At 50.6% G+C, this 26,027-nt stretch overlaps 1 protein-coding gene across 3 annotated transcripts in view; it reads right to left on the bottom strand.

Annotated features, from left to right (window-relative positions):
- JARID2 (jumonji and AT-rich interaction domain containing 2) overlaps nt 1-24,203 on the bottom strand; it is a 255,628-nt gene extending 231,425 nt beyond the window's left edge. Inside the window, exon 1 of one of the 3 annotated variants that reach the window (XM_032341156.1) lies at nt 23,590-24,203. In XM_032341156.1, the coding sequence (XP_032197047.1) occupies nt 23,590-23,634 (45 nt within the window). In that variant the 5' untranslated portion in view covers nt 23,635-24,203. Of the gene's footprint in view, nt 1-21,138; nt 21,454-23,589 lie in introns of those variants that run through there. The other 2 variants (XM_032341153.1, XM_032341154.1) reach the window with 2 other exon arrangements.
- Nucleotides 24,204-26,027: the final 1,824 nt, after the last annotated feature.

Genomic DNA, 26,027 nt, shown 5'->3' with positions numbered 1-26,027 from the left:
ACGCTTCAGGCTCTCTGCTCAGCAGGGAGCCTGCTTCCCTTCCTCTCACCCTCTGCCTGCCTCTCTGCCTCCTTGCTCTCTCTCTCTCAAATAAATAAAATCTTTAAAAAAAAAAAAAAAAAAACTCCGTGTGTAAAAACACAAATGGCGCACACACGATTTCCACGTTAACTACTCAAGAAAGAAATTTAAAAGTAGACATGAAGCTAAACCATCTCCAGGCAAACAAAACTCAATTTAAGGCCATGTTATCAAATATTAAATTTAATGATCTTCTCAATCTGTGAGAAAAATCCTAAGTGTCCTTCCCGGGACAGTCCGGCTGGCTAGACAGCAATTCACTTCTGGATCCTGACTGGGCTCTGGTCTACGGAATCGGTGAAAACACTTCAGCCATCCATAAATACTGCCTGAATGATCATAGAGAGTGTTCCCCCCACGGAGCAAATGTAGTTGCTTGTGAACATGTGTAAAAAAATCTCCAAGACCAAGGAACCAGCCCCATCAACCAAAATGCTCAGACAGCCCTCATCGTATCCGAAAAGATTTTATAAAAAGCCAGTGTGAGGGGCGCCTGGCTGGTTCGGCCCGTGAAGCACACGACTCGACCTCCAGGTTGTGCGTTCAAGCCCCCAGTTGAGCACAAAACGTACTTTAAAAATACGAATAGGGGCGCCTGGGTGGCTCAGTGGGTTAAAGCCTCTGCCTTCGGCTCAGGTCATGATCCCAGGGTCCTGGGATCGAGCCCGGCATCGGGCTCTCTGCTTGGCGGGGAGCCTGCTTCCTCCTCTCTCTCTCTCTCTCTGCCTGCCTCTCTGCCTGCTTGTGATCTCTGTCTGTCAAATAAATAAATAAAATCTTAAAAAAAAATAAATAAAAATACGAATAAAAAAACTCTGAATAAAAGTTAAAAAAAAAAAAAAATGAAAAGTCAATGTTAAGAGACCGTGGTTGTCCAGTCAGACAGAAGCTTCACATTTTACTGAAGCCCGGTCACAGCCCAGGGGCCTGGTCAGGGACTGTGGGGCCGGGCACTGGGTGTGATTAGATTGGGTTGGGAGGAGACAGAAAGCTCTTTCAGGCTTTTCCTCCTCCAAGAAGGAGGCAACCACCTAACAACGTGGCAACCGTTTGGAGGCCACCACCACCAGGTGACAAAGCTCTGGGGTATTCCCCGAGCGCCCTCGTGAAGCAGACAGGGAGGCCTTCCATTTCCGCGCCGGGAACAGCTTCTGGCATTTTCCACCTTGCCTGCCACTGGCGCGCGCCTGACTTTAAGAGATTTAACAAAAAGAGTTATAGCCCCCAACTTCCTGGAGTTTTAATTAAACTTGGCTTGCACTTCTGAACAACCCTCAAGTTTTTATTTTGTTCTGTAGGCCCACGAATGCTTTTAAAGGAGAGCTGCTGTGAAAGGGGGGGGGGGTTCTCTGCAGCTGCGGGTGAGCATTCTGCCAAGAGCCCAAGAGCCGCACAGGAAGAAGGCTCCCGTGTTAAAAATTTCCAACCGGGAGATTTACAAAACAGCAGGGGAGAATGGATGCAGGAGAGGAAGACGTGTGCATGTGAAAGATTCTGCCAAAAGCTCCCCTTTTTTGTTGTTGTTGTGAAGTCCCAGGGGCCTCGGGAGGCTGGTCATGCTTCAGCGACCCTAGCTCCCTCCCCTTCTACCCCCATTCTGAAGCCACCGCCTTTCGGGTATAAGGCAGAAGCACTTCTTAGCAGCTCCTTTCTCTCACCCCCAGCTCCCCAGGCCTCCCCCCCCCCTCGCCCCTCCACTCCCCAAACAACAGTCAGTTCTGCCACAACTGGATAATGGAAAGAAGCTTGGGGGGGGGAGGCGGTGCACAACCATTTCCCTCGGACTAAATGAAATCCCAGACTAAAGCAGCTCTCCGGAGAAGGAAATGACAATCGTTTGCACAAATGAACTTTTTCAGTTTAGTTTCTATCCTATTAGCAGCAGCAAGATAACGCCTGTCAACAGTCAAAGCTCAAAGATGAGCTGTGTGAGAGCACTTAGGGTAGGAAAATCTGGCTCTGCCCTTACGGAAAAGCTAATTTGGGTCGAGCAGGCCCCCTGAGAGGATTCGGAGGTTTGGCTTTCAACTTCTGTACCAAGTGATGGGCATCTGGGCCTTCCACAGCAAGAACAAAATGGAGGCTGCCATCTCTTACCCCCAATTCCAGTGACCAGACAGGCAGGGAGGAGTAATGATTTTGTGACCCGTCCACCATGATCTGGGCTGCCTTCACGCCCACGGTGGGCAGAGAGTACGAAGGAGTCATGGACTCATCTCCCCTCCAGAACTCGGGGGTGAAGACCTTAGAGGTTCTGACCCAGCAGCATCCTGGGAGTGTGTGTGTGTCAGCGTGCGTTCCAGGGAACCAACTTTCCTCGTGCGGAACTCTCAGGTGAATGGCCCCCAAGTAACACGACAACACCCACAGGAACACAGGTAAAACACACAGCCCTCTGGGGATCAGCATGCACACAGCCCAGCCACCTGCCAGCCCTTCCAGACGAAGGTAGAGTGACAAAGGGCTGTCAGACGATCGGCCAGGAGGCTCTCTGAAGTCCTCGGTCATGAAATGAAGGTGAAATCCTACTCTTCCATCACCCCCGACTCCCAAAGGCAGAAAAGCCAATGAACTATCCTCCCACAGTTCCCACAGCTTGGCTGAAACCACTCAACCAGAAAACACTAGAACCAGCACAGTCCATTCCCAGGGCACTGGGAGCACCGTCTACATTTCACCAGGAAAACCGATGCGAAGCCCGGAGTTGTACCTGGACTGATTCACGAGTGACACCCCTGCTGGGGGTCGCAGACCACTAGGGCACCCCCTGCCAGGGCACCCCCTGCCCGGCCAGCCAGTTTGGATTCGGATGCTCCTGTCCCAGCTACTGGAGTCCCCAGCCCTTCTGCTTCCCCTCAAGCTCAGCTCTGAGCCACAGCTGGGAGGGAAAGCTCTACACTGGGTGCCTGCTAGTGACCGGCTAGCCTGAGATTTTTCTGGATGGGTGGAGGACACCGAGGTCAGGAGGACGGCCCGTCAGGAAGCTCAGGCTCTCTCTGGACACATCTGTTGTGTGCAGAGCGGTGAGCTCACCCTCGCTCTCCCCCCACAGGCAGAGAACAACTTAACTCACGGTTGGCCAGGCAACATCTGTGTCAGTGGAGGCCCTGCAGGAGCCACACCCGGGTGCAGGGGGAAGAGCAGGCCTGTGTGCAATGTGGGGGGCACACATACTAAATACCTCCCCTTTGCTCAGGGAGGCAGGTGCATCCCATTTTACAGGGGAGAACACTAAGGCTGGCTTTAAGTTGAGGCCCGGTGGTTTTCTGTGGCGCTCAGCTAGTAAGCAGCAGGGCGGGCCTTCAGTGGTCCACCCTGATCTGGAGCTGGCAAGCGAATGAGGTCCCCAGGGGTCGCAAGGTGACGACATTCACTTGAACTAATAGACACGAACACACACACATACGTGCACGCGCATTCACAATCACTTGGGACAGGTATTCAACAGAACTAAGAACAAAAAGAAAAATGCCATACTTCCAAAACAAAGTAGAACAAGAACACACTGTTGCCTCAGGATGGTTTCCCTAAAAGTGGAGGGGGCTGTGAGCAAGGATTCCATACGCTTTCTGGAAATCTATCACAAGCGCCCCAGCCCCAGGAGAAAACCAGGCGGGGCCCATGACGGTTCCCACCAGGGGAACCGAGCACTGCTGAGCACTGCTGGTAGGTTCATTACCAGGCCCTACAAACCCCGCTGTCTGCCCCCCACCCCGGGGGGAGGGGATGCCGAGCTCACTGAGGCTACTTCCCTTTTCACTGTTACTGTTCCAGGGGTGTGTTTGTGTGTGTGTGTGTGTGTGTGTGTGTGAGAGAGAGAAAGAGAGAGAGAGAGAGAGAGAGAAATGAAGACAGTTAAAACTCTGAACTGGTTATTTGTATTTGCTCTCCGCTGAAGCTTACTGTCAGACTTAAAATGTACTTGTCCATCCTCTCCCCTCAAGAGTTCATTAGGGGCGCCTGGGTGGCTCAGCTGTTAAGGGTCTACCTTCAGCTCAGGTCATGATCCCAAGGGTCCTGGGATCCAGCCCCGGACTGCATCAGGCTCTCCGCTCAGTGGGCAGCCTGCTTCCCCCCACCCCAACTTCCCCTGCTTGTGTTCCCTCTCTGGCTGTCTCTCTGTCAAAATATAAATAAATCTAAAAAAAAAAAAAAATGCTCTTTAAAAAGGGAGGCCATACAAGGAGCCTCCCAAACTGCTTAATCAGCACACAGTCCACATGGGAATTCATCAGACCCACATGTCCTCTTGCGCCCCAGGGGATCCATAGGGCAAAACGCAGAGACGTAAAGGAATTAAGAAGGGCCTGTGTGCTGGTGCCCTGAGGTCCAAAGCTGAGCAGTACTGACCTTTAATTTGGAGACCCTGAGCCTCGTGCCATCCTTTTTATGAATATGCGAGAGCTCTCTGGGACATTTCCAGCTGGGAGGAAGGAAGCACCATTATTCATCACTGTTGGCTGCAGAGACCTCAAACCTAAGCAGACTGGGCACCGCCTCCACCCTCCTGCTTTCATGAAGCAGGACTTCTGGAGAGACCCATGAGCTGAGAAGGGGGCTAGGAATAAATCAGGGGCAGCTGGGACAAGGCTACGCTAGCCTGTGAAAGATCACGTATGCGTGTCTAGTGGCCAAACACATGCCTGCCTGGCCCAAAAGGGCCAGGACACGCAGCCACGACTAGACCGAGTCCCTGCAGAAAGGTGCTGGCATCTGCTGAGGGACCCTGGGGAACAACCCCGAACTGACTGCACAGGGAGATGTCCGGTGGGTCTTCCTACAGCCAAGAAGTAGCCTTAACTTATGTATCTATGGGGAGAAATGAGAGCAATTCCCAAACCATTACCACTTGGCAAAATCAATTCCCAAACCATTACCGCTTGGCAAAATCAATTCCCAAACCATTACTGCTTGGCAAAATCTGGATTCTGCTCCGTGGGAGCAAAATCCAGAAGGTTACTGGAGACCCTGAAGTCCCAGCTGCCAACCCTGGACCTACCTGGGGCTGGGAGGCTGAGGAAGCCTTAAAATTCAGTTACAATTACCCTCAATAAGGGACTAAAAACAAAAGAAGGCAAATCTAAGCTTGGGGTAGGGATCTCAAGAGACAAGAAATTCCCTGGCCCCCGCCCTGTCCCAAAGAAGGTCAGCCCCACAGCGCGGACTGGCGCTGCGGCTGTTCAAGACCAGGGCTGGGCTGGATCCGGCCAACAGGACGAGGCCAACCGACTGGTCCTGTTCCTTAGCCTTGTGCTTCTGAAGGGCGGTCGAGGTGCCAACTATTTTAAAGCTCCAACACACTAATTCTGTAAACAATAACGGCGCAGCCTGCACACTGCAACACTGGAATGGATTCCTCAGCTTGGCCTCATCACTTATGCAGCTGATGAAACAAACACTGACAGCTTTTTTGCATTTGTAAAGGCCCCACAGCAGCTGTGGTGATCCCACCATAGAGCAATGAATTAAGCCTGAAACCCAGCTGGGTCTGAACAGAAGCCCTTTTTGCACAATACAGCAAGACTATCATTGTTAACCTAGGCATTATTGGGAAATATTCTGCATTACATTAGAGGGCAGTTCTAACTCAATTCTTAAAATTAGCTCTAATAAGCAATTTTTAGGAGGAGGGATGTGGCATTTGCTTTTGAAATGGCACAAGGAGGTGGATAGGTTCTAGGTACAACACACAGAGGCAGCTGGGCAGAACAGGACACAGATTTCCAGTTAAACAATGCAAAGATGAAAAAAGTAGCTCCTTCTTAGATATTCTCTCTCTCACACACACACACTCCCTCACTCACACCTACCTTCTAAACTGAGGTCGGTATCTAATCTTGCCAATTCTTGGTTGGTTGGCCACTACAGAGAAAAAAAAAAAAAAAAAAACGCCAAATGTAGCCGTCTGCTGGGGCTTCCCATTGGGTAAGCCAAAGCAATGACCTGAGCACAAGAGTCAATGTGGGACAGAGAGGTGGACCAGAAAAAAACGGTGTGAAAAAACATGATGAGCATCGTGAGTCAGAAACATCTGTGACACCAAACTTCAGCGCTATGTAATAAGTAAGATCCAAATGCTGACAGACAACGCTGGTCTTCGGCTTCCAGTTTTCACCAGGAATCCTGAGATAAGGCACAGACATCCATACCCTGACGTCCGCTCCTCCAGAGTGAGAACACGCCCTCTGCACCTCCAGACAGTCTGGAACACCCTCGGGCCACACGACATTTTCAGACACCCCCCCCCCCCCACCATTCCACCTCTGTTCTCTTGCCTCCCAATTTCTCTGAACGCTTAAAAATAAGCAAAAAGTTCCTGATTCAAAGAAGAGACCCAGATCATCTCAACAATTTCACACCAACTCGGGGAAAAAAAATAAATCTGGTACAAATCAAAAACATAAAAGAAAACATGGCACCATCCCTCTTCCTTAAAACAACTCCCATTTCTTAAAAGGAGTTCATTATGAAAAACCTCGGAAGTGCTTTTTTGTTTAGGCAAAGCAGGCCTGGAGGGACCAGGAAAATCAGGGAGAATTTCTGATAGACAATGGTTCTATGCCCCCAAGGTGTCCTGCCCAAAAACCACTCACATAACCATGAGAACTTTCTGGACTCTGAAGGTAAAGTGTGGGCAACAGTCCTCCTAGTCCTTCTTCATGCCCCCAGAGAGGACCCAGGGTTTTTATTCTACCCTCCCCCACAAACTCTATGTGTATCTGAGAGACCCAGTACCACAGCCAGAAACACCTGAGCATTCATAAAACGCAAACTTCGCGAAGTTCCACCGTTTTTTTCACACCAAAGTGGAGCACACGTGGGTCCAGCCGAAACTTCTGTGAACACTGTTTACAGTGTGCCAAGGGGCCGGGGAAAAGTGAGGCCACTCTTGGCCCCCCTACACACAGAGTGATGACTGGCACTCAGGGAGCTAGGAGAAGGAGAACCCCAGTCCCCAAAGGCAAGCCCAGAGCCCCAGAAGGGGAGAGGCCACCGCGGCGCTCGGCTGAACGGAGCAGACAGGGAGCCAAGCTGAGAGACTCACTTAGCAGGTTAACTCAAGAGCAGTAAATAAACCTGGTCACGAATGGGTTGGATGTTCCAGGTTTTCTAACTGGAGATGTTCCAAGCGAATCTCACCCCACGCACCCACACACACAAACACTTGCACACAAATGTGCATGGCAGCATCATTCACAACAGCCGAAGGAGGAAAAGTAACCCAAACCGGCTGATGGACGGATTAGCAAAATGTGGTATGCCCATACAGCGAAATACTGTGTGGTCACAGAAAGGAACCTGAGCGCTGGTCCAGGCTAACACCACGCGTGAACCTTGAAAATGTTACACTTAAGTGAAAGAAGCCAGTCACAAAAGGCCACAGATTGTAGGATTCCATGTATACGCAATGTCCAGACCCACAGAAAGTGGATCAGTGGCTACCAGAGACCACAGAAACTGGGATGAAATGTGGGGTCACTGTCAGCGGGTATGGAGTTTCTCGGGGGGGGGGGGGGGGGGGTGTTTGACGGAAATGTCCTGAAACGGATTGTGATGATTGATGCCTGCACAACTCTGAATATATTAAAAATCACTGAATTGCTGGGCGCCTGGGTGGCTCGGTGGGTCAAAGCCTCTGCCTTCGGCTCAGGTCATGGTCTCAGGGTCCTGGGATCAAGGCCCGCATCGGGCTCTCTGCTTAGCAGGGAGCCTGCTTCCCCCTCTCTCTCTGCCTGCCTCTCTACCTACTTGTGATCTCTCTCTGTCTGTTAAATAAATAAATAAAATATATATATTTTTTAAAATCACTGAATTGTTAAGGGGGGGGGATCACATTCACATCCAAAATCACTCAGGGAAAAGACTGAGATGCTTAAAATGCCTTCCGTCTTGAGCTACCACTGAAACGCCAGAAGAAAAATAGTTGACGAACTGCCAAACGAACTGGAATAAGTTGGAGATGTAGGAGAGTTTTAAAAAAAGAAAGGCTAAAATGGGCTGACACTCTTGCTAAAAAGATAGAGCAGCAAAGGACAACAATGTGTGCGAGAACATACAAAATGCTGCAGTTAAACTTACAAGTGCAATGAGGGGCACCGTGGATCTCCCCCAAAAAGTAAAACCTGTAACTTCAGGCTTCCTAGTCGCCACCCCCCCTCCCCCACTCTGGAGCTCTGCTGTGGGCTTTAATTAAGAGCATGGGAGTCTGCCGTTTAGGTGCATTTACTCAATGCCAGGGCCTATCCAGACAAAGCCTTTCAATGACTTTTTAAAACCATCTTTGGAGTTGTTTTTTTTGCTATTGTTGTTGTTTTTTAAGATTTTATTTACTTATTTGACAGAGAAAGAGATCACAAGTAGGCAGAGAGGCAGGCAGAGAAGATGGGGGAAGCAGGCTCCCTGCTGAGCAGAGAGCCTGATGCGGGGCTCGATCCCAGGACCCTGAGATCATGACTGGAGCCGGAAGGCAGGCAGAGGCTTTAACCCATTGAGCCACCAGGAGCCCCTGGATTTGTAAATTGGGTAGGAAGCACAGAGGAGGGGGCTCTCGAAGTAAATTAGGTATTATTTATCAGCTTTCCAGATCTTTCCACACCCGCAGGGAGGATTATCTGCTGTGGATGGGGGCGGGAAAAAAGCAACGGAGCCACCATCCCAGGTCTTCCCCAGCTCCCATACAATGTCTGCCCCAAGGAATAATCACTTGTACCTGGGGGCACAGTGGTTCTGTGCTTTACTGAGATGACCACAATGTACAAAGAGAGTAAAAGGACTCCGCTTACTACACGGTACCACTGAGGTCTTCATTGTGTTAAACATTGTGTTAGACAACTGTAAGCAAATAACGTTGGGCCGGAAAATCTTTATTAGCAAGTCAAAGATGATGGCCCTCCTTGGTGAACTGACTGCTCTTTATGTTCTTTATAATCATCATTATTTACACTCCCGAAAGGCTTTGCCTGCTGCTCCAACAAATTCTGGAAAGAAATAACAGGACAACTTCAGCAAGTCTCCTAGAAGAAGGAAAGTGAAAAAAAGCAGTTTGGAGAGAAAACCGTGGATCATTCTGGGCCATGTCAGCGCTGGGGCTGGGATGGCGTCACTGAATTCGAGCACGGAGCAGAATCCCGAGAGAGCAAAGAAGACCGCCTCCGAGCTTCAGATGTTCCCCAAAGTCAGATGGGCCCTCCCTGCCTCCCAGGGCTTTCCAGCTTACCAAGGCCAAGAGAGAGAACCCGTTTTAACAGCATCATTAGAGTTCTGACTTAGCACAAGGACAAAACAGTGTGTTTCTCACCTAGACAAGAACGCGGTTGTAACATGAAGCTTTGCAAGTCCGTATCTGCAGCAGAAGTTTCTGCAGGACTAACTGATGGTATGAAGACGGGAGTTTGGGGGGGCGAGGGGGGGCAGCCAGTGGATTGAAACAAGTAATCCCCAATCTCTTCAACCGGGAGGCTTGGCCCGTGGCTCCGATATGCCCAGAGCCCAGACTCTGGAACAATCAGGCGAGCCAAATGTGTTCCCTATTTAAAGGAGGTTTCCTTTCACTCTGTCAGCCACCTTTCAGATTCCAGCTAAGTTTAAACCACAATGGTTTGGAATCCTAACAGTAGTTTTGACGATTACGATACAGAATGAGTATTTGAAAACATTTTTAAAGACACAGGACGCTGAATCATGCACGAACATCTCCCAGTCGCTACCGCCCGGCCCCCGACAAAGAAGTTCATTATTAAATCCAGAACCTTCCCTGGCGCCCCCACACTGTGGGAAAAAAAGTGATAAACCACCCTGGCATTTACACAGAAACCTAATCTCTGCCACTCAAGGATGTTACTGCCACTCAAGGATGTTACCACCGCTGGGGATTACTTTCATGCATCTTCAAAATTCTTGCAGATTAAGAGTTCTGTCAGGGTGTCAATACCAGTATTACTTAACAGAACTCGCCTTTAATTAAAAGTTTTATCTCCAGTTTCCAATGCTAAAGCAAAAAGCTACTCGGCCCCAACACTGCTGGGTCGAGAAGGACAAGAAATTGCTCCCCGTGTGTTTTCATGTGGTTGTCACTTTTCGCGGCTAGGAAGTGAACTTCTTTCAGATCAAAGCAAAAATTATTTGCTCCCAGGAAGACTGCTCATTATGGCCTTAAGTCCTTTTTTGGAATGAGGGTGCGGTATATGTAAGTCAATACATAAAATAAACACACCTCCCAAAAAAGGGGGAACCAACTAGGAGTCCAACCGAAAAGGCTGCAGGGTTGGCAATGTTAAAACCGAGCGAAAATCAGGCTCAAGGAGACCACCAAACCCCTCCAGCCCCGTTCCTAAATAAAGGCCCAGGAATGGCTCTGCAGGGGACCCCACCCAAATTTCAGGCTTTTCAAACTGTTGAGAAACCAAGTCTACTATTCATTTGGCACCTTTCAAGGGCAGCTGGCCTTTGCCACTCGGAATCATCCAGATGAAAAGGAGTCACGTGGCAAGTGCAGGGGACCAAGTTTTGTGGTGTCGTGACCAATGCAACTCCAGCAAGACAACACAACTAAAGCCCGTGAAACCCAAGCGGGGCCAATTTCACCGGGACTCCAGGCCGTGGCTCCTTATGTAAGGCCTTCCACTCCCGTTGGCTCTTTTATCCTCCAACATCAAGACATTATTACGAGCCGAAAATAGAACACATGGAGCTTTCATGCTCTGGGCGGCCCAAGAATGGAAAAGGGGGCAATTTGGGTAAAACCAATAAACATTCAAGTTCTACCACATCTCTAAAGGGACATCTTGACTAAAGAATTAAAAAGGAAGGAAAAGAGGTTTATCCAAAAGTATTCTCTTATACACCAAAAAGTAATGCTTCTTAGCAGTGCTGTGATATCATCTCGTCCTCATATGCCAGGGTGGGAGTTTCAGGGGATTGGGGGGCGGGGGTGGAATCCAGCATCTGAACAATCCAGAAGTGTGGCCAGTTAGAGAGCAGCCTGCATTTTCCCCTTAAGTTAGGAAGAAAAAGTGAGTCTTGGTGAAAAGGGAAGTGCTGAGCACCTGCATTATTTTCACTTTTTTTTTTTTTTTAAAGATTATATTTGAGAGAGAGAAAGAGAGTACACACGGGGGAACAGGGGCAGAGGGGGAGAGAGAATCCCAAGCAGACTCCCTGAGCGCAGAGCCCCCACATGGAGCTGGATCCCAGGACCCTGAGATCACGAACTGAGCCAAAACTAAGCATCAGACGCTGACCTGACTGAGCCACCTAGGTGCCCCTTATTTTCATTTCTACCTTCTTCCTCAGACACTCAGACATGCTATATAATCAGCAAAGAAGATAACCCAGAAATACTATATTGCCTCTTCAACCTTGAGGCCAGACACAGAAGGGCAGCCACAAAGACCGTGGACTTAGAAGAATAACAGAATCTAGGTAACAGTTTATAAATCACTTCCCCATGGATTCTGCCTCCTCCAAAATGACCTTGACAGTAAAGGTGTAATTCTCCCCCATTTTACAGATGGAGAAACAGAAACTTGGGTCAAGTGATCTATCCAAGGCCATCTGCTCTTTTCCCATTGTTTTTGCAGTCCTGCTGTCAACCCAACTACAAATTCTTTGAGGACAAGGATGATAACCTTTTTCCTAACACCTAACCCGGGCTAGAGCAAGGCAACCAGAATGTGTCAGCTGTATGTAACTGAACGGTCTGCCAAGCTGGGCCCCAAAGGGGCCTCTGTCACCATGCAACACCCACCTCCAAACAAGGCTGAGATTCCACATCCTCTTTTTTTTTTAAGATTTTATTTATTTATTTGACAGATATCACAAGTAGGTAGAAAAGCAGGCAGAGAGAGAGGGGGAAGCAGGCTCCCACCAAGCAGAGAGCCCAACTTGAGGCTCGATTCCAGGACCCTGAGATCATGACCTGAGCTGAAAGCAGAGGCTTAACCCATGGAGACCCCCAGTCACCCCAGATTCCACGTCCTCTTGATGCGTGTCAATCCTCACAATAAAGCATTTCATGAACAGGAAACACGTTCACCCTTTAGACTACTGTCCTAAAACAGCGTGCTGGGTTCTTAGAGCAATTTTGTTTTATAAAGTGATGTCACCTATCTGATTTATCTCATCCGGTTGGAATGCCCTGAGAGAGGACCAGGAAAGAAAACAGAAACTTAAATAAAACCCAACTTCTTCACTATTTGTTACAAAGGCCTGTAGTAGCGTTTAAAAGCCAACAAAGGAACAAAGCCGTCAGCTTCATATGCACTACCTAAAGGACTACAGGTGAGCACAGCCTTTCTCCAAGAGAGAACAACGTGGTCACAAGGTTCTCAGTGTAAACAGGGGGCACTGCTGGGGCGCCTGGGTGGCTCCGTGGGTCCGGCGCCCAACTCTTGATGGCGGCTCAGGTTTTGATCTCAGGGTCATGAGTTCAAGCCTTGCACTGGGCTCTGTGCTGGGCGTGCAGCCTACTGAAACAAACAACAAACAACAAAACAAACAAACAAACAGGCACTGCTGAGCCGATAACTCCACTTTGAGGAATCTGGAGTGAAGTGAAAACATGCAGATGAAGTCTACCAGATACATCATTTTACACAACAGGCCGCAAACCAAAAAGGCCATCAAGAACGGGCAGGTCGGGTAAACTGTGCAGAGATCAACCGATGCCCCGCAGCCATGAAAAACAGTTGTGCACTGTCGTATTTTGATTGAGATAAGATATAAATGCAAAGAGCACAGAACAGAACATCACTTGGGGAGCATGCGCCCAGACACGTCAAACCACACACACCCCTCCACAAGTGCAGGAATGCCCGGTGTGCAACTGTAAGGGTTCTTAACACTTGCAGTCCTCCAATTTGAAAGATTTCTTATGAAGCTAAAAAGCTGTTTTCAAAAGGGGACAAAGTGGGAGCGCCTGGGGGGGGGGGGGGCTCAGTCCTTAAACGTCTGCCTTCGGCTCAGGTCATGATCCTGGAGTCCTGGGATCCAGGCCTGCATTGGGGGTCCCCGCTCAGTGGGAAGCCCGCTTCTCCCTCTCCCCCTGCTTGTGCCTACACGTGCACTCACTCCTGCATTCCTTCTCTGCCTTGCCGTCTCTGTCAAATAAATAAAATCTTAAAAAAAAAAAAATTGGACAAATGCTATTGGCATATAGGTACAGGCTTACATGTGGATTTTGTTTTCCCGTGAAAATGAAATCCGTGACTGCAGCTCTCAATGGGTAAGACAGAATCCACCTGGAAGGAGGCAGGATCTCTGAGAAATGTGTGCAAAAACAGTAACAGAAAGCCTTCTGCTCTATCGGGGGCTGGATTTCATGCCCTGGCTGTCACTGACCAATGCGTGACCTCAGGCAGGTCGCTCAATGGCACCAGACACCTCTGTTTTCTCAGCTAGGAGATTTTCTGCTTAGTTATGCTTATCTCTTTCTGCTAGACCCATACCAATTCCCTCCCACAACTAGGTAGTATCAGACATACTCCAAAAGCTTCACCTCAACAAATATTTCCTCAGCTGCCAACTGACATTAGACTTGGCCCCTCCTCTTGGAGGGTTAATAGGGTCAGACACAGACAAACATGAATTCCAGTGTCCAGAGGTAGCTGTTAAGGAGTCAGGCCGACAAAGAAAAGGGGCTTAGTCCTGCCTGACTGGAGGATGGGGCTGGCAGGCTGTCCAGCAAGGCCTCAGAAGGGCCAGGCGGGCTCCTCGGGCAACCCACATTAGGAACCAGGAAGTGCAAAGGCCAAGGGGCCAAGTGAGTTCTGATAAACAAGTGATAGGACAGGCTGGAGAGGGGGGGCAAAAAGGTCTTCTCATGATGTGCTGAGGACACACTGGGTTCGGATTTATCCTGAAAGCCACAGGGAGCCAATGAAGGATCATGATCGGATTTTCAATTTCAAGGATTATTGCTCCAAGATCCGGTTTAAACATCTGGGTGAAACCTCTTCGTGCAGGGATTCGGGGCCACGCTCATCCCTACCGTCAAACCTGCCTCCGGTCCACCAGCCGGACGTGCCCAGGAGTCAGGTGCAGGATGAAACAGTGCTTCAACAACAGGAGTGGGGCTCGGAAGAGAGGACTTGGAAATGGACGTATTCTAAGGCTGCTTATTTGGTTTCTTAATAGGCAAAGTAGAGAATTCATTTGACTCGTTTATTTCTGAGTTAGTCAGGAAGGCTGCCGCCAGGCCAGATGTGTCCAGGTTGGTGATTTCCAACCGTGTAATGATACCTTGACCATTTGTGCGGGCGTATGCAATTTACAAAGTGCTTTCACATCAAAAATTTCATTGGCTCTCCCGGTAACCAGCCCAGGAGGGGCACGGAACCAGTTTTCCAGATGAGGAAGCAGCTCAGTGGGGTTCCGTGGCCTGCAGTAACACAGGACCCAACCTTGAACTCAGCTCTTATTCCCAATCCTGTCCATTACCACAGAGGTGCCCTATCTATTCACAGCGAGCCTCTGAATGAAATCTGGGGAACGCATTACGGAAGCCCACGTCCTAGTAGGAAGGCATATGAGCGAAGAACCAAACACTCCAGGTTTTAATCACGTCTATACCCGACCTCTGCCTCACAGAATGGGCATCCATTCAGTTGCCCTCCTTCTGCAAACCTATGGAAGTAATAAATGCAAGAAACACATGCTCAGTCTTAATCCCTGCTCATTTCCTCCGGCCCCCACAGGCACCAAGCACTTTAACAGGTGTCAGCAACAAGAACCAAGTGATAACCAGTGCAGATCAAGCCGAAACCAAAATTGTGCTTAGGAAATAACAAGGAAAAAACCACCCGAATTTTTTAAAAAGAGGAAAAAAAAAAAAACAAAAAAACAAGGCACCAAACGGTCTCCCACACTCTCCTGGATCATTCATTCACAGCGAATCAGAGGGTCTCCTGATGGAAGACACACAGACACACACACACCCACACACCCCACCCCTCTCATTGCCACCCCCCCCCCCCAAATAAGAGTACTGGAAAAGACCTTCTGGTTCCACTGGACAAAACAGGTGTGTGAGGGGAGTGCTGTTTTGGGAGGAAAAAGGGGGCAAAACTATGGCTATTGTGTTAACCTTCTAGGATTCCGGGTAACTAAACCCTGCTGGTGATGACTTTTCAAGGCACACTGGCCTTCCTCTTCATGGGTGGTGGAGCTTGACAGACTTACAAAATTAGAACTTAACATCCAATTTAGGCCTCTCAGGCAGCACCAGCCCTCAAAAACAGCTCTCAAGAACTTCCATCAGTAGGGTTCCCCGTTCTAACCCCCTCATACGTTCTATGAATATATGAGTAATTATGTATACTGTTCCCATTACTCATGCGGCTTCATTAGCATATCTGGGCAGCCTCTGTTTACCACAAGGCCTGGACCCTGGAGAGGACCAAGGGCAAATGATTTCCCCAGCGCCCCACAGCCCCCGAAGCAGCGAAGTCAGGGGCCACAATACAAGAGAGAAAAAAAAAAAGTATCCAGTCCATCTGTCACGCCCCTGCGACGAAAGCAGGTTCTTGGAAGCCTGGAGAAGCTTACGCGCCAGCCGGGCCTCAGGTACCACCGAGAGGACAGTGGGGGACACGTACAAAAACACAGAGCACAAACCAGCCAGTCCCAAGGGGTCCTGGGATCTCAGCTCTTTTTCCAATGAGAACTCAAGTAGACAGCCAGCTGGGGATAAGGGGGTAGCTCCACCAACTGGTGTTGAAAAAAACAACAAACACAAACACGCACTTGAGACCGATGTACTCCTTCTGTTCCAGGGCGCTGATGAACTGCCTGAACTTCCCCAACTTTCTCAGGCATAAAACCCCTCCAGAGCCTGCCCAGAGCCCCAGGTAGGGCCTTTCCTCCCTCTCTGCGGGGCTTCAGTGATCATTCATTTTACGTCCCTTTCATCTGGATGGAAAAGGAGGAAAGAGATCCGGAGCCTTTAACTCTCTGGCCAGCGTCTCTCTGCTTTGGTTTTTTCTTCTGTAAAATGGACTCAAAAGCCTCTTTTTCAGGTGTGAGCTCACTGTGGAAACAGATGTGGGCGGCGACTTCCGAACTGACTGGGCCTGGTCTTCATGATGCTTTCAGCAGGAGTGGGTGTTGTGCGGCCCAACTGCGGAGTTTTCTACCATCCAAGCTCCTCTGGCACATTTCTTCCAACTTCAAAGAGAACCCCGGGAGAGAAGGGCAGCGTTTCCACAAGATTAGCAAAATCTGTTGCAAAAACAGTGTGGAAGTGGAAAGAAAGCCAAACACCCGAGAGGCTCAGGTGGGACCTGACCTGTGGAACAGGATCTACATCCATACAACACAGACCCTTTCTGACCCCAGCCGTCCTCAGAGAACAAGAGATACAAGCCACGCGCAAGCAGAGATGGGAACAGCAAGTGCCGGAAGCAGGCAGGTTTCCCTGACCAGGAGCCAGGGGGTATCCAGCCCGCACCACCACGGCCTAGAAGGGTTAGCTCTGCTGTTAGTGACTGTACTCTGGATTGGCAATCAGTGAAAACCCCCTTATTAAAAAGGGTGAGGCTGGGGCACCTGGGTGTCTGTCTTCTGCTCAGGTCATGATCCCGAGGTCCTGGGATGCAGCCCCCCACATCGGGCTCCCTGCTCTGCAAGGAGTCTGCTTCTCCCTCTCCCTTTCCCCTCCCTCTCTTGCATGGTCTGTGTGCTCTAATAAAATCTTTTAAAAAAAAAATTTTTTTTAAGATTTTATTTATTTATTGGACACAGAGAGAGAGATCACAAGTAGGCAGAGAGGCAGGCGGGGGGGGGGGGGGGGGGGAAGCAGGCTCCCTACTGAGCAGAGAGACCGAAGCGGGGCTTGATCCCAGGATCCTGAGATCATGACCTGAGCCGAAGGCAGAGGCTTAACCCACTGAGCCACCCGGGTGCCCCCAAAATTTTTAAAAATAAATAAAAGGCATGAGGCTGGCAGAGGTATAGTGTTAACTGAAGGCCTAAGAAAGATTTTAAAAGGAGAAGAAAAATCTCACTCAAGATGGTCTGCAAGAAAAGCACAGGAATTAACGGCGATACCAAAGTCATCGGAGCTCCCTCCTAGAATGAAGGAAGCCTCGTGAGGATAAAGCAGGCAGGGAAAAGGCTTTAGGGGCACAAAAGGAACCAGGAAAAGGGGAGACTGGCGGCCAGCTGGAGCCGTAACGAGACCTTGGGGGTGGGGAGTGGAAGGAGGGAGGTAGTAGTATCAGAGGTTACCTCCTGGAGATGGAAAAACAAGGAAAGATAAATGGATTCAAACTAAGAAACTGAGATTCAATTGGTGTCCTTGCCATTAACAGGTAGGTTTAAGGATCTGAAAGGGAACAAGTCTTCGGCAGTATCTCCTAGGTGAGACACAGTAATTAAGGTTGCCGGATTACAAGATACAAGCTTCTGAACTCCATATAAACTAGGTGCAAAATCCCTAATCTTTCTGCCCCCTGCCATCCAGGGATTGACACAACTGTGTTTTTGCCTCCACAGGACCGATCTAAACAAAATCACCTGCGCTACCTGGCAAGAGCTAATAGTCAGGCGGCTTTCTTACCTGGGGATTAAGACTAAATACAATGGAAAGGTTCTAATCAGAGGTGATAGGGGCTAGAAGCTGGTTAGCTCCTGTAAAGCCTGTCGGTAGGAAAAACCTTAAAATCCATGTAGATTTTGACATTCTAACTTAAACACCTAAATGTACTTTTAATAAAAGATGGCTTGAGAATTCCAGTGTTCCACGTTATGCTTTTTTGGTGTGTTTGTTAGGAAGAGAATCTGGGTGTAAATGAAGTTCGGTTCCCAAAGGGAATCAATTGCCAAACCCATGTATGTACCCGATCCTTGAGATTTTCCCCGAGTCTTTTAAATGGCAGGCCCTTGTCTAATTTAATGTCCTGTTTTGTTTTTTTAGTAATTCACATTTATTAAGTGTTCCCAAAACAGTCAACTTAGAAGTTTTCACAACTCTCAAAAAAAAAAAAAGGAAAGAAAGAAAAAGAAACCAACTCTCTTTCCACACTTGTTCAAAGGTTTACATAATATTTAACTGTAATTGCAATAATAAGTCTAACTGGAATAACCAGATTTGGAAACAAACAACTGACACTTGGCACGCCTTCTGTGGGTGGGAGCCAAAGGGGACAGAGGCACACACACCCCAGGGCTACTCACTGACCAGGACCGTGCTGCTGGGGGGTATGACAGCCAGGATGTTCTGCAGCCAACAGAGCAAGTAGGTTGGATAGGTAGAAGGCGGTTAGAACAGCGGTTATGTAATTCCGGGGGAGCCTTACAGATAGACCACTAACAGGACTAGAACAATGCAACAGGCGCACCTGGCTGGCTCTGTCCCTGGAGCATGCAACTTCTGGATCTCCAGGTTCCGAGTTCGAGTCCTCCCTTGGGTGTATAAATTACTTAAAAATAAATTCTTGGGGCACCTGGGTGGCACAGTGGATTAAACATCTGACTCTTTGTTTCAGCTCAGGTCATGATCTCAGGGTCGTAAACTCTGATTTCAGCAGGGTTGTCTGCTTAAGATTCTCACTCCCTCTCCCTGTGCCCCCATCAGGCTCGCTGGCTCACGCTCTCAAAAAAATAAAATCTTTAAAACATAAAATACATTCTTTTTTTCTTTTTTTTTAAAGATGTTTTATTTATTTATTTGACAGAGATCACAAGCAGGCAGAAAGGCAGGCAGAGAGCAGGGGTGCGGGGGAGGGGAGAGCAGGCTCCCCGCCAAGCAGAGAGCCCGATGCGGGGCTCAATCCCAGGACCCGGAGATCATGACCCGAGCCTAGGGCAGAGACCTAACCCACTGAGCCACCCAGAAGCCCCCAAATACATTCTTTTTAAAAAAGAATAACGCAACAAAAGATCCAAAAAAGAAACCTCTTACACTGCAAAACTTTTTAACCGTTTTAGATAAAAATGTCAGGAACCTGGGTCCTAAGAACGTCACGATCTGGGGCAAATCTTAAAAATACTCCAGCTTGGCCTTTACCAAGTGTTTTAACGTACAAGGCTTCATATGACTTGTCTGTGTCATCTCTGAATAGTTCCATTTTAAACATAACAGACACCCGCTAGATACTCCAACAAAAGATTTTCTTTCTGAACGGGAGAAGCTTAAATAACCTTTGGAGCAGAGGTATATATGAACACTGGAGTTATTTCCAAGGCAGTTGGAAGTGAGTCAACAGCCCCCAGCTCAGCAACAGGAACTGACTGGGATGACCTACTTTGAGAAAAGACACAGCCATTATTCCATCTGAATACCAATTAATTCCAGGTGGCTCTGCAGGCCAATGGAAGACACGCAGGTCAGGTATTTGTCTACAAGGAAGGGATCATCGCACAAGTAACAGTAACTCGGACTATTCTGGGCCATAACTTCTTTTTCCTTTCAAATTTATAGGACAGACTTTGGACGTCTGATGTTCTTCCTTCCATAAGCTCTCCATACAGTAACAGCCCATCAAGCGCCCCTGCGGTATACACTTAGGCAACAAAGAATGAAGTTCTCCAGAACTAGGAAACAAAGAACATGGCAGGAAGAAGGCCATGCAAATAGCGAAGGAAAGGAAAAACACAGCAATTAAATGACATGTACCGGGTTGCTTTTTTTCCCCTCAGAACTGTGAAATAACCCAACAGTGTAAAATTGGGAGGGTGGAGGTGGGGAGCTCATAAATCCTGCCACTGTATTTTGGTGTACTTCTTTTTTCTTTATAATTTTATGTAATTTAATTATAGTAAACCCTGCTTTTGAACCTTGTAAAGTCAACTTTTCCCAGCTCTGCTGAATCACACTGTAACTCCTACATCAGAAAATCAGATACTTAAAGCATGACGGGCTAGTGGTACAAATTCTGCCTGAGCTGTCCTAGAAATCAAACCGGTCATTTGTTTTGGTGCTCGCCACATGATCTTCATGTGGCCAAAAAATAATAATAATAATAATCTCCAACTCAAACGTGCTGTAAAGCCTCAAAGATCAAACCGTTTTGAAGCCCAGATACCATCCTCGTGATTCTCCCCAGGAATAACCCATCCAGTGGAGTAATGGAAATGGCAGAAAACATCCATGGAGCAAAGACATGCGACTGTTTTTGTTGTCCAAGTGGATTGGGGCTTTGAAAGCAAATGTTTTCAGTGATTCAAGGTATTACGGGGTGAGTCGTGCCCAGCACAATTAAGACGGGATTACATTACAATTTGTATTTCTCAAGGTTGCTACTTAATACGAAATATAACCATCATTTCTCCCAAAGCCTGCCATCAACAATCGCGCCCCCAAACGCTGCTTGGCGGAGGCAATAAACTGAGTGGCAAGGCGGCAGCTGCTGGAGCTACCCGAGGCCAACTGGAGGAAGTGTGCCGCCTTCCACCCCTTGACACAGAGGATACTGTTTTACATCTCTCCCGCACAGGATCCTTCCAGGTACAAGTGAGGGGCAAAGGCAGGTGTTACCTTTTCCATTCTACAGAAGACTCTGAACAGAGACTCAGACTGCGAGCCTCCTGTCCCACTGTCCGGAACTACGAAGCCCAGGGCACCCCAGTTGTCCACGTGCGCTTCCAAGAACACCTCTCAATGATGAAGTTTTCCCTGGTCCACCCCCAGCCCCCGCCCCGAAAGATAAAGCACAGACCCCGCACAGCGAAGGAGAAGCTCCAACCCCTCGCACGGTGTTACAGGGCTCCCAGAAAGAGCAACAGTTGCTGCTGAACAGGACCGCCCGGAAAGGCATCCCCCCACACCCCCCAAAGGCACCCCAAACACGACTTCGAGTGACAAGCTGGCCAAATCCACAACAGTCCTCCTACAAAGCAAAGCCTTCCCTGCATAAAGTTTCCTTGCTTTCTCAAAAGCACTGCTGAGCGATCCCAGCGACCACCGTAGTCATGCCACACCGTCAGCAGACCTGGAAACAGAAGAGGCGAGACACATTTCTGCAGAAAGGAGGCGTCTCCTCCCTGCTCCCCACCCCCTAAATGGAACCGGAGCTAGGTCGGCAGCCCTCCATGGGGGACCAAAGGCTCCCAAGCGCTCACCTGCGGGGAAGCGCAGCGTTTCGGGGCGGAAGGCGGAGGCCGATCGCATCCTCCTCCTCCTCTACCTCCTCCCCAGCCGCAGCCCAGCTCTCCGCCGCGGCCCCCGCCTCCGCTCGCTTCCCTCCTCCCCCGGCCGCCCCGCCGCCTGGAACCTCCCGCCCGACTTTTGACGTCACGGAGGAGGAGGAGGAGGTTCCACCCGGGCCCGTCCCTTTGTGACGTCACAATGACAACAGAACGCGGCCCGGAGCGTCCGGGAACCCGGAGCCGCGGGAGGGGGGACGGAGGGAGGAGGGGGAGGCCGGCGCGAGGCGGGGGGAGAACGGGGGGGCGGGGAAGGGGCGCGCTGACGTCTCGCCGGCTTAACCTGTTGCTCTCTAGACTGCGCTGGAGCCGGCGGGCAGGGCCGCGGGGAGCCGTCCGGGCCGCCGCCGCCATGCTCCGCCGTGCGCTCGGCGGGGGGTGCCCGCTGCAGCTGTGCGCCGCGCCGCCCCCACCCGGCACGCCCCCGCCCCCCCCGACCGCGCGCCGCGCCGCACCGCCCCCTCCCCTCCCTACCCCGGGGCCCAGCAGGCCGCGCCACCCCCGCGCCCCACCCACCCGCCGGCGGGCCGGCCCGCGCCGAGCCCCGAGCCCGAGCCCGAGCCCGAGCCCGAGCCCGAGCCCCGGCAGCCCGGAGCCCGGCGCCGGAGCCCGCAGCCCGCCCCCTACAGGCCACGCGCGCGCGCCCGCCCAGCCCCGGCCCAGCCCGCCGCGACCCCCGCACGCCCTCCACTCCGCTGCCGGCTCGAGCACGTCGGGAACACCGGCTCCGCTCCGCGCCGCTCCTCCGGCGTCAACTCGTGCTCAGTCTCCCGCGGCCGCCGCCGGCCACGGGCTCGCGGCCGGACGCCCGGACTCGACACAATCCACTGACTGCCAGCAACAAAAAAAAAATCCCACCCCACACCGCTCTCCAACTTAGCGAGGTCTGGGATGGGGGTCGGGGGGAGGGGTGGGGGCGACGGAGGCGGTTCTTGTCCAAGTTCTACCCCATTTGCTTTGTGGCTGCGCCCGGATCGGACGTGCCCCGGGAAGGCGTCCACGCTCCAAGGCAAGGTTGTCTCCATGCAGTTTCTACAGCCCGAGTTTAAACTAGTCCTTTGCATTCTACCCAGCCCTCTGCAATGCGGATGTATTTTAATTCTTAAATTCTTTAGGGAACAGCTTTTTTAAGTTGAGCTTGATTATTTAACCTTGCATTTCTTTCATAGTTGAAGTTTACGTGCCTAGATTAGAATCAGCCCTCTAAAAGAGGCATTCGGCTTTTTCATTAAATGTATTATTATTATTTTTTTTTTTACAAAAACCACTGCCCCGAAGGTCATCTACCATTACACACATCACGCTGCTCAAAAAGGGAAAATATTAACACCAATTTGTCGACTCGAGTTAAATAAAACTTTCTTATAACGTTGCATTATTCCTAGTGTATGTTCATTTGGGCTTTAAAAAAAAAAATGGGCTCTTTGATTTAAAGCATGCAGCTAATCACCGATCACTCGAGTGCATATTTGGTTAATCCTCCGTCCCCCTCTACCCTCCCTCCCCCCAAACTTAAAAAAAAAAAAAAGCCATACACAAAACAAAAACACTCCCCATGCCAATCAAAACGTAGCTGTACTATGCACAAAACAAATTTAACTATTCCAAGCCATTTAAATCTCTGAATAATCGCCCAATTTCAGAAGCCTAGTTAACAGGGAGAATTTATTTGTAGTCACTTACACATGCATTCACGTAGCTACTTAGAAACATTAGCTATATTGTATGTCTTTTTCCCCTAAAACTGGAAACCATGAATTTTTAAACAAAACCAGTCCCATTATTAAAGTCAATCCCAACAAATGCATTCGCTGTAACATGATTCCCAACTGGTTTACGTTGCGAACCAAATAAGCCAAACGACCATATACATTAAATTTGATGTGCCAGTGCAAGGAACAAGATCGCCATAATCGGACCCTCGATTGCAACTTAAAGGGCTTCCAACACACACGCGTTACACGATTTTCCAAATAACATTAATAATAATAACACAAGCTCATTTGCATGCAAAGTGCAATATGGGGCCAAATCCGCCCGAGAATGCAGTTTAGTTACATTACCGCAGCCCCCCAACCCCCTCCCCAAGCACCACCAAAATCCCTAGCCTTTCATCTAAAACTAGATTATGGTTGTGTCATTCGAGGTCAATTTATTCACTTGAGGTATCGCTACACCAATCTGTTTTTTCATCCAAACTAGGCAGACACGACTTTGCCTGAAAAGCCCTCTTTCAGAAAAGAAAGAAACAGCCTTATCGGACGCTGTGTTTAAAAACCCTTCAGCAGCAGAATTATCTATAAACTTGACATTCACAGCCATTGCTTAAAACTGCAAGTCAAAGGATGTGTTGTTAAGAGCACTTACGTATTTCTTCTGAATGATATTCCTCTTGGGTCTTTCCTTGCTCATTCTGAGATCCAAATGCTGATTGCAAAAGGGGACAATTGCTTCATGAATTTAAAGCCGTCAGAAATTTGCAAAAAAATATCCTGGTGGTTTTTATTGTTGTTGGTGGTGGTTGATCTTGTAATCCGACTTTTCTTCCTCTTCCCCCAAAGCCCGATTCGCCTTGAAATAAATCCGAAATTGGGAAGGAAAAAAAAAAAAAAAAAGAGCCAAAGACGAACGAAGCAAACAAAAAAAAATTCACTTTAGTAAAACACTCATAATGGAAAATTTCCCCCGAAACACACACACACACACAAAAAAAAAAACCGACGCCCTTCACTCCCCCCCTTTTTCCTCCAAAAACTACATCAGCGAAACGTGAAGGTCCTTAGTGTCTGATCTGTAGTTACATCTTGGAAAAGAAAAGGGAAAGATAAATAAAAAATGTTGGAAGTCACGTTTGTGCTGCAGCAGCAGTGCGAGCAGAAGAGTCAACTCCAGCGGCGGCGGCGGCGGCGGCAGCACCACAGCGAGGGCTCGCCGAGTCTCTTTTTTCCAAGCCCCCTAACCAATGAGAGAGAGGCTATCCAGCCCAACTTTAAATGGACTCTGCTTTTATACAAGTTAGGGCTCCTCGGGTAATTCCCCGACGGACGCCAGCCGAAAACTCCCACAGCTGAGCCGCCAGGCGCCCGCCTACTCCGGCGCCGACCGACCCCGGCCCAGTCCAGAGGACCCCCACAGCCCCGTCGACTAGACACCCGAGAAGCTTCGACCAACCCTTCCCGGGCAAACCCTCAGCCATCGCTCCCACGCCGAGCCTAGGAGTGGAATTGAGAGAGGCTCCCTAGCCCAATGCATGGCACGCTCGGTCGCTCCACCTCACCCCCTTCCCCAGCTTGCCGCTCACCCCACAACCGCCACACGCCAGCCCCCGCCACTGCCCTCGAGTCTACCTGCAGCCGGGCAGCTGGATACCAGTGCCCCAGGACGCCCGGCCCCGGGGAGAGCCGCCTATTCCCGGGGCACCTTAGAATAGTCCCCTTGATCTTCTGGAAGTTGTAGTCCCCCGACTACAAAATGGCTATGGCCACGGGAGCGGGGAACTACAATTCCCAGCCTGCCCCGCAAGCCTGTCATTCAACTCCCCACCCTCCTCCTCGCCCCCTCCCCCTCACCGGCCCTGCCAACAAACGCTTGGATGTGTCCCGCGTGTGACACTGCTAGAGGCTGGCTCGGGATTGGCCCGCAGAGCGTGTGGTCCGCGAGCGAGGAACTCCCCACGCCGGCCCGCCCCCGCCCCCGGGCCCCGGCCCCCCTCCCCCGGCGGCGCCCCGCCCCCACCCGCGGCGCGAACCGCCTGTGGAATCGAGGAATCGCGCGCGCGCCGGCCCGAGCCGAGCGGCGGGGGAGGGACGCGAGGCTTCTAGGGGGAAGGCCTCGGAGCGTGGCGGCGCGGGGGGCGGTGGCGGCGAGGGGTTGGAGCCCGTCCTAAGGAAAACTGGGCCACGCACCAAGAGGAATCCTCGGTGCGAACTAGTTGATCGGCGGCGCCTGCTGCCTGTGCCGCGCAGCCGGTGTCAGCTCAGGACACCGCCTCGCGTATTCGCACACGGCGTGCTGCGGCCGGGCCCGGGGTAGGCTGAGGTCACCTCGGCCGGCGCCCCGCAGCCGCACGCGCTGGAAGGCCACCTCCTGGCGCGGCACGCGGCCCGCCGGCCGAGCCGGGCGTCGGGGGTGGCCGGGAAGGGCCCCCGGGCCGGCCGCCTCCGGCGAGAGAGAGCCCGCCCGGGACGTCCCGCTCGAGCTCTGCCCTCAGAGCCTGGCGCCGGGGCTGCCCGCGGGCGAACGAGGGTACCGCGCGGAGGGAGCCGCCCGGCCGTGCAGACGGCAGGGAAGCGTCTGGAACGCCGAGCGCGGGGAACGTGCGCCGCGCGGGCCACGCGGGAGCCGCCTTCTACCTGCCTCTGCCCCCCGACGCGCTTATTTAATAGCTGCCCGGAAGGAAGGAGCAGGGCCCCCGCTCTGTCTCCTCGGGCCTTCGCCTTTTCACAACTTCGTCAAGTCTTACGCAGCCATTGTGCATCATAAATTTCCTTGTTTTAACTGTGGCTGCGGAGAAGTCATGTTTTAAATTATCGTCGCTCAGGCTCCCCTCCGGGTAAATGAAAAGTGGGGTCACTCACATCGGCTCGTGCTCGCTGCGCTGTGTCTTCCTCTCCTTCCCATCCCGTGGATTCCCCTTACCTTGAACGGAGAACGACTCCTCCGGCAACACAGTCGGTTAGGGTGTTATGGGCCCCGGCGTTTCAGGAGGTGACCGTGGTCTAGAAAGGTCTCCGAAACGGGTGGCGAGAGACCTGGATTCAAATCACACCCTTACCCTCACTAAAAGACGGGCCGGTGGCTTCTCC

This window comes from Mustela erminea, chromosome 4 (assembly GCF_009829155.1).
Source record: "Mustela erminea isolate mMusErm1 chromosome 4, mMusErm1.Pri, whole genome shotgun sequence".
In the NCBI taxonomy this organism is placed as follows: domain Eukaryota; kingdom Metazoa; phylum Chordata; class Mammalia; order Carnivora; family Mustelidae; genus Mustela; species Mustela erminea.
This window is presented reverse-complemented; position numbering and strand designations above follow the sequence as displayed.